Source organism: Anabrus simplex, chromosome 3 (genome assembly GCF_040414725.1).
Source record: "Anabrus simplex isolate iqAnaSimp1 chromosome 3, ASM4041472v1, whole genome shotgun sequence".
Lineage (NCBI taxonomy): Eukaryota > Metazoa > Arthropoda > Insecta > Orthoptera > Tettigoniidae > Anabrus > Anabrus simplex.
This window is the reverse complement of record NC_090267.1, coordinates 275,800,231-275,814,230: the sequence shown is the minus strand read 5'-3', so window position 1 is coordinate 275,814,230 and position 14,000 is coordinate 275,800,231. Positions and strand designations below refer to the sequence as shown.

The following is a 14,000-nucleotide window of genomic DNA, read 5'->3' as shown; positions in this document are numbered from 1 at the left end:
TGTGATCAAACAGTTCTTGCTCTTAATGCTCTGAAACCAGTCATCATATGCAGCTGAAATTTTGTATAGAAAATATCAATAAACTGAATTTCTTGTCTACCAAGTCTCATTCCAATATCTGGGGGATTGACTGGAAAGGGTTCCTTGTAAGAGATCAGATCAAGGGTGAAAACAGTGACTGTGAATGCAGTGAACATATTACCTATTTTATACATTTCATTTTGGGTTCCATATTGACATATAATGTTGATGAACTCAATTCTTAAAAAGAATTTATTATACAGTTCCACCAATTCAATACTAATAAATTATTCATATTACCTATGTATAAAATGTTCCCCTCAAAGAAGCAAGCAGTCTATGTGAAGATCAATGATGACAATTTGTATGGAAAGATAAGGAGAACAACTACAAACAATCCATATTCACATACTCATGCTGCAAATATAGTAACTCACTCTCCTTGAGTGAAGAGCATTGCAAACACGTGTGTGTGTGTGTGTGTGTGTGTGTGTGTGTGTGTGTGTGTGCGCGTCTCTCTCTCTCTCTCTCTCTCTCTCTCTCTCTCTCTCTCTCTCACACACACACACACACACACACATAAAAAAGAAAGCTGGGAATTACCTTTTCCAGATAAAATCTTAAATAAATTTGTTATACATACAGCACATGAATATTACATTTTGTAAAAAGACATATAATTAGATGATGCAACTGCTCCTATCTTTTCTGGGACAATAATGAGAAGGGTTTAGTCCTTACAGGTTTGATAACTTAGATGTACACCTGAACATGTAAAATCCACTGACAGTTTGGCACCAATAAGATGCATTTTTGAAAAGTATGTGGCTAAAAATACCAGCCAGTACTACACAGAAGATTTTTTTTGCTATTTGCTTTACGTCGCACCAACACAGATATGTCTTATGGCGACAATGGGATAGGAAAGGCCTAAGAATGGGAAGGAAGCAGCCATGGCCTTAATTAATGTAATTAATTAATTAATTTCCTGGTGTGAAAATGGAAAAGCATGGAAAACCATCTTCAGGGCTGCCGACAGTGGGATTCGAACCCACTATCTCCCGGGTGCAAGCTCATGGCTGCGCGCTCCTAACCGCACAGCCAATTCACCCGGTAGAAGAATCCAACATCCAACAAAATTCAGAAACTTGTCCTACATCATTTAAAATTTAGGCAGAATATACCTAGAATCAAAATCTATGCATCAGTGGATTCCAGAATGTTTTACACTAGTAACATGTAAACGTATCCTGATACACAATCCAAACCCCTGTCACCACTGGCTGTAATTTAAAAATGGATGATTATTTTACATGAAATGAGTTGGCAGAAGACCTGAAGAAACACAGACACACTATAGCAGGCACTTTATGGGCTAAGAAGGGTATGATTTACAAAAGAGTTGTTGCATCTAAAAGAAAGACCTCTTTATAGTTGCATGTTTGCCTATGGCAAAAATGCCTGGTTACATCTTACATGCCAAGATTAAGGAAATCATTCTTATGCTTTATACTATATGCTCACCATCAATGAAGAATCAAGTGATGCTAATAAACTTAGGCTTTTAGATTTTATATCTTACCTGACCAGATGAGATAAAGGTAAGCTGTTCTGTCTCACAAATCAGTAACAGATGGCCACTAACAGTATTTTTCACAGTAATTACTGAAGGATCTACCAACAGCTACATTCCTTTCAAAATGAACACAGGACTCTACAGGACTGTCATACAATTCTTGAGACTTTGACAATGGTATTACAATAGCTTTCCGAGCATATACTGGAACTATATGTAAGTCAGACCACCACTTACAATGTTTCTAGCAAGGTTTGGTCCAAAGGGAGTGACGGTTTTCCATTTCCATTTGACAGGTCAGGACTCCTTTGAAACAACTTGGCAAAATAAATGAAAATTAGTGGGGTGCTATCTGTACCAGTAGAGCTTATGGCAGAAAGGTAGTAAAGGTAAGGGACTATGGCAACCAGTACACGCCTCCCGTTGAAGCCAATCCCAGCTATATAGCCTCTCTTCCTTTTCCTACTCTCTCTGTCTTAAAGCTCCGTGAGGAGGCCGGTCCAAGTTCCACGTTGCCAATTGGTTAGTAGCTTTACGTCGCACCTGCACAGATAGGTCTTATGGTGACGATGGGATAGGAAAGGCCTAGGAGTGGAAGGAAGCGGCCATGGCCTTATTAAGGTACAGCCCCAATATTTGCCTGGTGTGAAAATGGGAAACCACGGAAAACCATCTTCAGGGCTGCCGACAGTGGGACTCAAACCCACTATCTCCTGGATGCAAGCTCACAGTCGCGCGCCCCTAACCGCATGGCCAACTCGCCCAGTGTTGCCAACTGGTATACCGTAGCCAAAGTGGTCGGACTATATAACAATGTCTGCTTTAAGTCATATCATTATTTGTAAAGTGTGTTTGTGAAATCAGCTAAATATTTATAGTGCTAATGTGTTCATGTTAATAAGTGCTAATAATAAATGTACTGTTATCAAGACTGGCATTTTAGTGCAGTGTAAATTTTACATAGTAAAATATTCATAAAATGTAATTTCAGATTTGTCTCAAAAATTGGTAATGCAATTTTTCAAATTCTAGCATTAAGCCAGCAAACTTGGAAAATGCCTTCAAAAGTTAATATTTGAATTGAAGTATAACATGTGTTACTAGCATCCTTCAAAATTATGATAATGTTCATGATTTTTGGTTTCTTACGATAATAATACATTCTTCTTCTCCTCCTCCTTTGCTCCCTTCTCATTAAGGTGGACAGGCTTCAATTTTTGAAATTTTGGGCAAAGCATGTGAGATTTTAGAAATTAAGAATCATGATCTGTGGTTAGAATATCTAAAGTTTTGTTTTTGCTTCGGATTTCAATAAAAAGAGGTCCTATAACTAACGATCGCAAGTTTAAAGGCACTTGAAACGACAAGGTAAAAGATGGCCTTGTACCTATCACAACCCACGTTTCAATTATAGCTTTGCATCTTACATTGTGCTGATGCCTATGGCAGGGTCCGAACAATTTCCCTTCTTTATGTATACAAAAATGTCTTAAATATTTCTCCCATCCTCACCCAGATTTGAACCCAGAATGTTGGGCAGGCCAGTCAAAGTGCCATTCTGCTGCTGAAATGTACCTAAAAATGAAAGCAATCGTCTGGAGATAGACTGGTAAAAGCCTGTGAGGGAGGGGAATTATGAGTATGTCTTACGATATTTGAGCTGATAAAATTACTGCTGAGCCACCATAGAATTTAATGTTATTCTAATGCTCTCATGCCCTACAAGAGCACTTGAAAGAATACCTGTGTTTAATTTGAAGAACATCATTAGAATGTACTGGAGGAATGGTGAAGCTACTGGTTCTGTTGTAGTAGAACTGAAAAGTTATCTTCACCATAATTTATTTTCAGCTTTCTGTTTCTGTAATGACTACTAGAATGTAACTATTACAATTTTATTTCAAGAAGTAAACTTAAATTACAAGTAAAAATTACATTTTGTAAAAAGTAACGTTTACAGGTAAAAATTACTAATAATCACAAGTAATTTGATTACTTTTATTCAATTACACTGCAACTCTGGTAATGGAATAACAACTGCTTGTAAGGATTGCAAAGAATATACAGTAGGGGAAATACATATTCATACAGCCTGATATCAACACAAAATCACTATTTGTACACAGTTCAGATCACTAAAACATAAGACAGATATGCTTCATCACTAAACATCATAAACGAAACAATGTGAATAAACGGAGAAAGTTTGTAAATAATAACGAAGTATGTCATTGGTCTGGATTAACCCAGTAACATAAGTATTCATACATCTTATTTGTCTTTCAACTGTACAGGGAGTGGATACATCCCCCTCCCTGTTCAGTGCCCAGCTGTTATTGACTAGACGTCGATGAGCAATGCACAGCACCGGTTCAGAGTTCAAGCTGGTATTGTTATCCGAATGAGGTGCAAGACCAACAAAACTATGGTTGCTGAGAGAGAGATCATGGAATGGCTTCATAATCAAAATAAATCATATTCTGAAATCACAAATGTAGTATGCAGAAGCTGTGCTACTGTCCAAAGTGTCAAACAACAATTTTATACAAACAGAACTCTTGTAAACAGCAAAAGATCTGGCTGACCCTACAAACTGACGACTCGAGAAAAGAGGATGGTAGTGAAAACAATCATGAAGAATCTGAAGATAAGTGCGACAGAAATAGAAGCCCATGTAGAATATTATGGTAAATATATCACAAGTAGAACTATCAGAGGAATCCTTCTTCACATGGAGTATAAAGCTCGGGTCCCCAGGAAGAAACCCTACATTAGTAAGAAAAATCAAGTAGCCAGATTGCAGTTTAGCAATGAGTATGTAGGAAAAGATAATGGATTTTGGGACCGAGTTTTATTTAGTGATGAAAGTACATTTAATATATTTCACAACAATGGACGAGTGTTGATCTGGAGAAAGCCTAATACTGAGCTGGACATCAAAAATATCCAGGCTACTGTGAAGCATGGAGGAGGTGGAATAACGGTATAGCGCTGCATGGCAGCTTCAGTGGTAGGAGAAATAGTTTTCATTGATGGAATTATGGACAGATTTGATTACCTGGATGGACTGAAGGAAAATTTGCAAAAGTGTGTCGACAAACTGCGCACTGGGAACAAATTCTATTTCCAGCAAGATAATGACCCCAAACATACTATGGAAATTACCTGTCTCTGGCTGCTCTATCATACACCACACATCCTGAAAACCCCAGCTCAGTCCCCAGACCTCAATCCAATCGAGCATTTGTGGAACGAGCTGGGGAAAAGAGTAATAATAATTATGTAATTTGCTTTACGTCCCACTAACTACTTTTATGGTTTTCGGAGATGCAGAGGTGCCAGAATTTTGTCCCACAGGAGTTCTTTTACACGCCAGTAAATTTACAGACATGAGGCTGACATATTTGAGCACCTTCAAATACCACCAGACTGAGCCAGGATTGAACCTGCCAAGTTGGGGTCAGAAGGCCAGCGCGTCAACCATCTGAGCCACTCAGCCTGGCTAAAGGGGAAAAAGAAGAAGGAAGCATGACATTACAAGGAAAATGAAGGTTAAAGGAACTTTTACTACACGAATGGAACGTAATTGGTTCTGAAATAAAAAGGGACTTGGTATATTCCATGCCAAAACGGCTTACACAAGCTATCCATAATAAAGGAAAGCATATCAAGTATTAAGAAACAACTTGGTGGAGGTGTTACTTATAGAAACAATATACGTTTGTTCGTATATGAATACTTATGTCCTACGTAAAAATGACATTCCAATGAGGTGTTTTTTTTTTTTTTTTTTTTTTTTTTTTTTTTTTTTTTTTTGTGTGTGTTGATTTTCTGTATGTATATGTTTAAATCAAGATGTTAAACAAATGTTCATTACTTAAATATGTTCTCCTGTATAATTAAATCTGATAAAATGTTGTTTCCACATAGACCCATCTGCATGAATACTTATGTCCTGCACTGTATGTCTTTGTGAGATCATAATGTCAGGGTAACTTGTAAATATAAAAAAATGCTTATCATTAACGATATAAATAGGGAATATGTTGAGAGAGAAAAAAGAGACCAAAAAGAAATTACAGGAAATATACTTTCTTTCTTCTACTACCAAATTCCACTTTTGCAACATAACTCTTCACACTGCTCTGTTTGGAAATCTGGAAGACAATCAGAGGGAAGTCCTGAAGAAGTGGATATTGGGGAAGCAACAAATTTCATCAGGTAATTCTCAGAAATTGTCTTCAAATGCTAAAGCAGATTTTGAATTGGTGTCACCAACATTTATTCAAGATTTAGGAAGGCTGGAATTTATCCTTTGGACCCCCCACCCAAACAAATCCAAAAATGTCAGCACAGGAACATGAAGATTGTGGTGAACAAGTTTAATGCAGATGTGATACAGAGGTGAGAATTAAAGCAAACTTGGCAGAAAATAAAAACTAAAAGCAACTTACCTGAGGCAGAAACATTTGAGAATATGAAGATAAAACTAAATAAAGAGGTTGTGAAGCAGATGGAAATGCAAGTTCTGGAAAGGAAAAACAGGCCAGAACGGTCATAAACAAGACAACTACACTTTTCTTTGTTTGCCTTATCCATTCAAGATGTTGGCTGTCAGCATGCTATGTTTGGTTTGTCAACTGTGATTTTGAAGACATGAGCAGAGTTCAAATTATGCCATGGTATATTAGTGTGAAGGAAACAACACTATTCTACATAATCTTCATACAGGAGAGTGAATCAAAATTGATTTCAGAGCTTTAAGGGAACTGCAAAGTATATCATAGGTAAAGCTATCAAAGTTGTCAAGGAAGGATTAATCCAAAAGGGATCATTTCACAAAGAATCTTCCAAGGACTGTAACATCCAAATATTTCTTAAAATATAACATATTTCAGAATTTGACCAAACACATGTAGTTCAGAAAATAAAATATCACAGAGTTAGGAAAGACTGACATGTTTTCAAGTACTGTAATTGTTTGTAAATTAGGCCTATACTAATAGTAGGCTAATACATACAAGCAGGTTTATGAATTAAAATACATAAATGTCTGTATTCAGTTTAGTTTACGATACCATCGGTTATGTAATATATCCAACTGTCATAATAATGTTATTTGCCTAACGTGCCACTAACTACCTTTTCGGTTTTCAGAGACGCCGAGGTGCTAGAATTTAGTCCCGCAGGAGTTCTTTTACGTGCCAGTAAATCTAGCAACACGAGGCCGACGTATTTGAGCAGCTTCAGATACCACCGGACTAAACCAGGATCGAACCTGCCAAGTTGGGGTCAGAAGGCCAGCGCCTCAACCATCTGAGCCACTCAGCCCAGCAATCCAATTGTCTGTTCAGAATCCGGCGCAAGCAAACCTGATAATGTACAGTGAGAAAATATTATATCTGAGTCACCATTCTCTTCCTACAAAAAACCCCCATGGTGCAACAGCCCCAAAGGGCCATGGCCTACCAAGCGACCACTACTCAGCCCCAAGGCCTGCAGATTACGAGGTGTCGTGTGGACAGCATGATTGATCCTCTCGGCCATTATTCTTGGCTTTCTACACCGGGGCTGCCATCTCACCGTCAGATAGCTCCTCAATTGTAATCATATAAGCTGAGTAGACCTCGAACCAGCCCTCAGATGCAGGTAAAAATCCCTGACCTGGCCGGAAAAAGAACCCGGGGCCTCCGGATAAGAGGCAGGCACGCTACCCCTACACCACGAGGCGGGCTCCTACAAAATAAAAAAAATAAAAAGCCTACAATTTACAACTCAACATAAAATAATTTCTCAAAATCTTGCAAACTTTCTACTTTTTTTTAAGCACTGGTGAATGAAGTAAATTTTCATATTTCCAAATTTCTTTCAAGAAAACTATATTTCCCCAGTTTCTGTAGATAAGTATAAGAAAGTATTTCGAACTCACAATTTATGCATTTCATGCTCAGAAAGTAATCATCAATCAGTATTTTGAGAAATCATCAGTACTAGAGAAGCCTTGAAAATTTAATACAAGTTCATAATGAATATCACTCCCCACTTGGTATGAGAGAAACCTTTAATTTATATCAATGATTGGTATAGGTGGCAACGGACTAGGCCTACATGGGAGAACCAACTGAGGAGATATGGGACCCTTTTTTTTTTTTTTTTAACAATTTGTTTTACTAGAGAAATAAATTTCATTTTATGGGTCCGTATTGAACTTTGATTAAACTAAATTAAAATAATAAGTGAGTTAAATCCACCTTTTCAATACAAATTAAATAGTGTTTATTAAATAAACATTTAATGGGACTAGTTTCGACCTATTTAAAAGTCATCTTCAACCATTAAATGTTTATTTAATAAACACTATTTAATTTGTATTGAAAAGGTGGATTTAACTCACTTATTTTAATTTAGTTTAATTTGTTTTACGTCGCACCGACACAGATACGTCTTACGGCAACGATGGGATAGGAAAGGCTTAGGAGTGGGAAGGAAGCGGCCTTGGCCTTAATTAAGGTACAGCTCCAGCATTTGTCTGGTGTGAAAATGGGAAACCATGGAAAACCATCTTCAGGGCTGCCGACAGTAGGGCTCGAACCCACTATCTCCCGGATGCAAGCTCACAGCTGCGCGCCCCTAACCGCACAGCCAACTCGGCCGGTGGACCAAAAATGGCCAAAAAATCTTTAAATGCGATTTTGGTACAAGCACACCCTCCAAACCTTGGGGCCTGCTGATATATTTAAACCACAACTTTGAATACTTTTAACTGTGTACACTCAATCCAGCTTTCCCTTTTCTCAAAAGTAACATTTTCTAGAATTCAAAATATTCCAGACTAATCTGTTTTACACTGACTAGCTAGCTTCAAACTTTGCCCAAATGAGCACAACAAGTTGTTCATAATTTGTAGTAGGCCCATCCATTTTTAAAATGGTTGAAAACTTTCAGAAATACCATAAGTAAATGCATGGAAAAACATCAAGTTTTTAAGATGCAATATCATTTATTTATTAAAATGTTGTTAGAAACATAATCTTTAAATTAATGACAAACATACCATAGTACTACAAATTATTCCTTTGACCTTCCCAAGCTTAACAGCTAAGTTTAATATCAGAAAACAAAAACTCAGTGTGCCTGGAGCATTTTGAATAAGACCTCTTTTGAGAAGAAAAAAAGATCCATAATTCTGCAACTAACTTAGGCCTAATTACTCACTTCAAACCAAATTTTGAATACTTTAATGCAGACTAAATTAACTGTCTCACCAAATGTGGTATGAAATGGATATAAGTTCAGCAGCATCCCCATTAAAATAAATACCATAAATAAATAAATAAATAAATAAATAAATAAATAAATAAATAAATATAGCATTAAAAGAGAAAAATCTGAGAAGACAAATCTATTATCAGCACACTTTTCCTGGATAGATTTACACCCTAGTGCTGAATCGGTAGACCTCGGCAATCTTTGAGATTCATACTGGCAACCTTTGAAACACAAACTATGAATCGCGTATGCATAGCCTGTGCGACATCTGGTGTACACTTTACGTACTAGTACTGCTGTTGTTTACACAACAAAGCCAAACTATAGAATTCATGCCAGGAACAAGATTCACATCGAGAAATTTATATAATGTGTGTGTGACACAGTTGTTGGCTTAAGATAATAACGGTTTAGAAACTTCATATAGATCGATCATATTATCGATTCAATTCAGATTTCATTTCCATTCAGTTGGCAGCACTACCGGAACCGGGATAGCTCCCTCCTTACTTCTCACCCCCATATACAAATCTATCCAGGAAAAGTGTGCCGATAATACACTTACGATGGCCACAGTTAACGCCGATCTCAGAACTCAGATTTAGCAATGGTGCACCTTTCTAATCAGCGAGTGTTATCTAAGATAAACCAGTGTTTACATTTCCAAATAAAAATGAAGGGAGATGTTCAATAAATTTCCAATTCCTTTGCAATCATTTAAGAAAAGGCTAGGAAAACAACAGATAGGGAATCTGCCACCTGGGCCACTGCCCTAAATGCAGATCAGTAGCGAGTGATTGATATTTAAAGAGCACAGGCCAAATACTGATTGCAGCTTATGCTAGCATGCTATTTGTTACATAGTATCTGGAGAAATATATTGAACAGTTCATCAAACATAAAATTTAGTATTATTTTTCAAACTTAAATACCTACACATCCTAGCAAACAGTAAAAATAAAATAAAAACTAATTGGTCTCATTTAAACACATAGGCCTACAACTTTCACAATCACTTCCCATGCTTTTTTTGCTTTCGGCTGTCAGACATTTCACTAAGTGTTTTCTTTAATTTTGAACTGGCAGCCCTTCTTTTTATAGGATCAACTTTTGGTGGAGAAGGATGTTGGAATTTATACCTTGCAACTCTGCGAGCTGCTTCTCCACATCCATGAATTTCTGGAAGAGCATGACTAAAGCAGTACATTTTATTGCAATGTTCACACTTCTGACCCATTAACTGAACAGAGGTCTTGCAGCCATTAATATTGCAAGTATTGTTCAGTTTCTGAAATGCTTCAAGGAGTGAATCAACATCTTCTGGCTCTTTCTTCTTCTTTTTAGATCTATTAGACTTGCTCAAATTTGGCTGACATGTTGTCGAGGCATCTTCACAAGATTCCAAGAGTGGAAGGTCCAAAACTTCAGCACTAGGGTTGCAAACAGCTTCACTAATCTTATTAGGTTTTGAATGGTCAGATTTTGTGACCTGTTCCCTTTCTAACACTTCAACACCACACTGATTGGAAGATGACTGTCGTTCAGGTTCCTGATTCAGATGCTTTTTTGACTTGGTTTTCTCTCGTTTTAAAACAGGTAGACATACGCTACGCACAACAATATGTCGCTTGTCTCCCTCACCAACACTTTCATGCTGAAAAGAAAGGCTTTCTGCAGCCTCATGTACCATTTTCCTCTCAAATGATGTAAGATTAGAAGGAAATTTATACTCATTACAACCAGTTTCAAGCATTAAAGTTTGAATTTTATCCTTCCAGAAATTAATATCATTCTTGTTTTCATTTTTGGATTCTTCAAGCACCTTTGCAGTAACTGAGAGGTTCTTCGACTGTTTTTGCTTAGGTTTAGTGTCACGTGCAGAACCATTAGTCTTATTTGAAGTATTTACTTTCTTCTTCTTTGCTATATTTGTATGTTTAGCTACAAACTGAGGCATTTCTATCCCATTATTAATTTCTTGCAAAAATTCATGGGCAGAAACTACTGTTCCCTGCAGTTCAATATGATCAAGAAGACTAGCTATGGTTTTATCTCGACCCACAGTATTGGAATCAGCAACCACACCCAGAAAACGGCGTGCTCTGCTGACGGCCACATTAAGTCTCCGACGATCAGAGACAAATCCCAAATCACCTCGTGCATTGGACCGAACGAGCGATAAGAGAACAGCTTCTTTCTCTCGTCCTTGAAATCCATCCACTGTACGAACTTCTACTGCTGGATAGCTAATTAACTTAGATTTAATACATGCCACTTGTAGAGAATAAGGAGTTATCACAGATATTAAATTTTCAGAAACACCAGCCTCAATCAAATGCTTTACAAGCATATAAATTATATTAGCCTCTCCTTCATTACCTCGAGATCCAGCATCATCCTGCTCCATTTCGCCTAGGTCACAGCCAGCTGTATTTACAAAGAGAAGAACAGAACTTGTCTCTTCAGTTTCTTCAACTCCAGGAAGATCTCTCAGCAAATGATCTTCCACTGAGGAGTCAGCCTCAAGTTTTTTATCATACATTTCCTGTGAGACCCATGTCATGATATCTGCATGCATTCTATACTGATGAGTAAGAAGTCTGTAGCCTTGTGATCCAAACTTCTCAATGGCTCTCTCCATCAAACTCTTACAGAGACCACCCTCTAATGCAGTCTTGCTCATCACTGTGGGAGGTAACTGAAGGTGATCACCAGCAAGAATGACTTTATTTGCCCACGGCAATGCTATCCAACATTCTGCCTCTAAGGCTTGAGAACATTCATCAATTATAACAACATCAAAGTGATCTTCTGGTAAATCTCCTAAGGGCCCCTCTCTGCTAGCTGTGACCAATGTTGTTAAAACTACATTTGCCCCAAGAAGAACTTCCTTCTGAGCACGATCTTTTCTTGCATGGAGTTCTCTTTTCAGTTCCTTCAACTCTCCACGTAAATGATAACGTTGTTTGTTATTGTTAGTCTTTTCTAACTGTCTTTCACAATTTTTCAGCTCCTCTTTCACATCTCTCAGAACCTGTGCACTTGAGCCTGCAGACACAGCTGAGTCCAAGGAATAAACTTTGATACTATTCAACATTCTAGCTGGGTGTCCTAACCTAACTACTTTAACACGGAATTTCAATAATTTTTCAAGTACATTATCAACAGCTATATTGGATGGTGCACATACAAGTACCTTATTTCCCACATTTGTTAACTGTATTATAATTTCAACTAAGGTTGTCGTTTTTCCAGTTCCTGGAGGGCCATGAATTATAGCAAAGTTCTTCTGCTTCAGAGCATATTCAACAGCTTCCTTCTGAACAGAATGCAACTTATCGTTAACATATTTTAACTTGCCTTCTGAATTTAAAAGCTTTGGATGAATAGGAACTGTTTGCAGTGATGCCTTCCCAAACAATAACTCCACCAACACAGAAGCAGACTGAGCTACTAAGGTTGGAATTTTCTGAAGTGCCTTCCTCATTCTCTTGTAAGTTATAAAAGAAGCAGTGCGTATGATAACAAAACTACCACCACTTTCAAACTTACTTGTTAAGTCTATATTGAATGACACAGCTATAGAATCATCATTAATGCACATAACCACTCCAATACCAATCAAAGTTCTCTGCATATCCACAGTTGTCACAGCATACACAACATCCCCTGAGGTTATATGCTGCTGATACTGTTGTTTCTTCTTACTTTGTTCCCTTTTGAATTCAACAACATATTTACCATGTAAGGATGAACAGGAGTCAACACATAAGTTGCGAATTGCTAAACCATTCACTTCAAGCTGTGATAAGTTTGAACTGTCTTTCAATCTGTCAGATTCCTTTAACTCTTCATTATATTCTGCTTCCAGAAGTCTTAAATGTAACTCGATAAAATCCTTCAGTTCCTTTTCATCAATGGTATCCATTCTTAACAAAAAATCTCAGACCAAAATAATTACACCACGTAAAACTTAACAGGGAAAAACATTAGGTAAGATCCTTTACATAGCACATCCACTAACATTTTCATACACACGAACACATGGTGCGAACAAATAAATGACATTCAGAAATGAAACAGCTGATTAATATCAGGGTAGCCAATAGTAGCAATAAAAATAGCCCATCCACAATCTAACTTCTGTGAATAAATGAATTAATAAACATAAAAACCTATTTTCTAAGCAAAAATAATGCACGTATAATTAAATATATCACCACCATCACTATCATGCCTCTGGCAGTTGTCTGGCAGGATTCACTTCAATCCATCGGTTTCTTCATTTGCAACAGAATGGCAAGATTGAAGATATGTATCGTATCGTCATTCGGATTCGTTCCCATATTCACTCCTAGGAGGCAATGTATCCTCACAATAAACCTAACATAATTCGAAATAAACTTCGAATAAACAGCGTAGTATTTCTCAGCGCGAAGACATTGTCGAAAAATAACAATAACGAAACCGGAAAAGTTTTTTAAAATGTTGTTCGATAATTTCAATATTTATATACTATAATAAATAATGGCATACATAGTTCCTCGGTAGTATAGTGGTCAGTATCCCCGCCTGTCACGCGGGAGACCGGGGTTCGATTCCCCGCCGGGGAGGACTTTTTTCCAAATTACTTTACAGGTTAATTTGATGCTATTCGTTTATACAAGTTTGTAAAGTTTGTACAGTCTTACCTGAAGCTTATTGTTGTTTTCTTCATCATCATAACTAAAGGATCTTCTGTTTTAGATGGAATCTGAACCACAGAAATAGGTACCTTCTGTTTTAAAAAATACAGGTCGCCTTGGTAAAAAGCCAGCTCGAAGGTTGTTAGGATCCCCAGCTCGATGTACCACCCAGTGTCCTGAGGTGAGAGAAGTGAGGTCTGCATGTTGCTCCTTCACTGACCCAGATAGTATTATTGCATATCATTCAATCAAACACGCCGAAATGTACACACCCCACAAACCTTACCGTACTTTAACACCAAAAGGATTCTTATGTACAACTACAAGATAATTTGTCTCAGTAAAAACCTTCTACTTCTTTTGCAGGTCACGGATGCCATCTGTATAGTATACCAGGACCTGGCTCAGTTTTCCAGTCGAATGCCCTTCCTGATGCCAACCCTAATTGA

The 14,000-nt window shown here is 37.5% G+C and overlaps 1 protein-coding gene and 1 non-coding gene across 2 annotated transcripts; one reads left to right on the top strand and one right to left on the bottom strand.

The window, feature by feature from the left end:
- Positions 1 to 8,396: 8,396 nt before the first annotated feature.
- LOC136866252 (DNA-binding protein SMUBP-2) lies at positions 8,397 to 12,865 on the bottom strand. The gene has a single exon (XM_067143049.2). The coding sequence runs from the start codon at positions 12,792 to 12,794 to the stop codon at positions 9,879 to 9,881; it is 2,916 nt and encodes a 971-aa protein (XP_066999150.2). The 5' UTR covers positions 12,795 to 12,865; the 3' UTR covers positions 8,397 to 9,878.
- A 542-nt stretch (positions 12,866 to 13,407) lies between these two features.
- TRNAD-GUC (transfer RNA aspartic acid (anticodon GUC)) lies at positions 13,408 to 13,479 on the top strand. The gene has a single exon. It is a non-coding gene; the product is annotated as a tRNA-Asp (tRNA).
- The last annotated feature ends 521 nt before the right edge of the window (positions 13,480 to 14,000 follow it).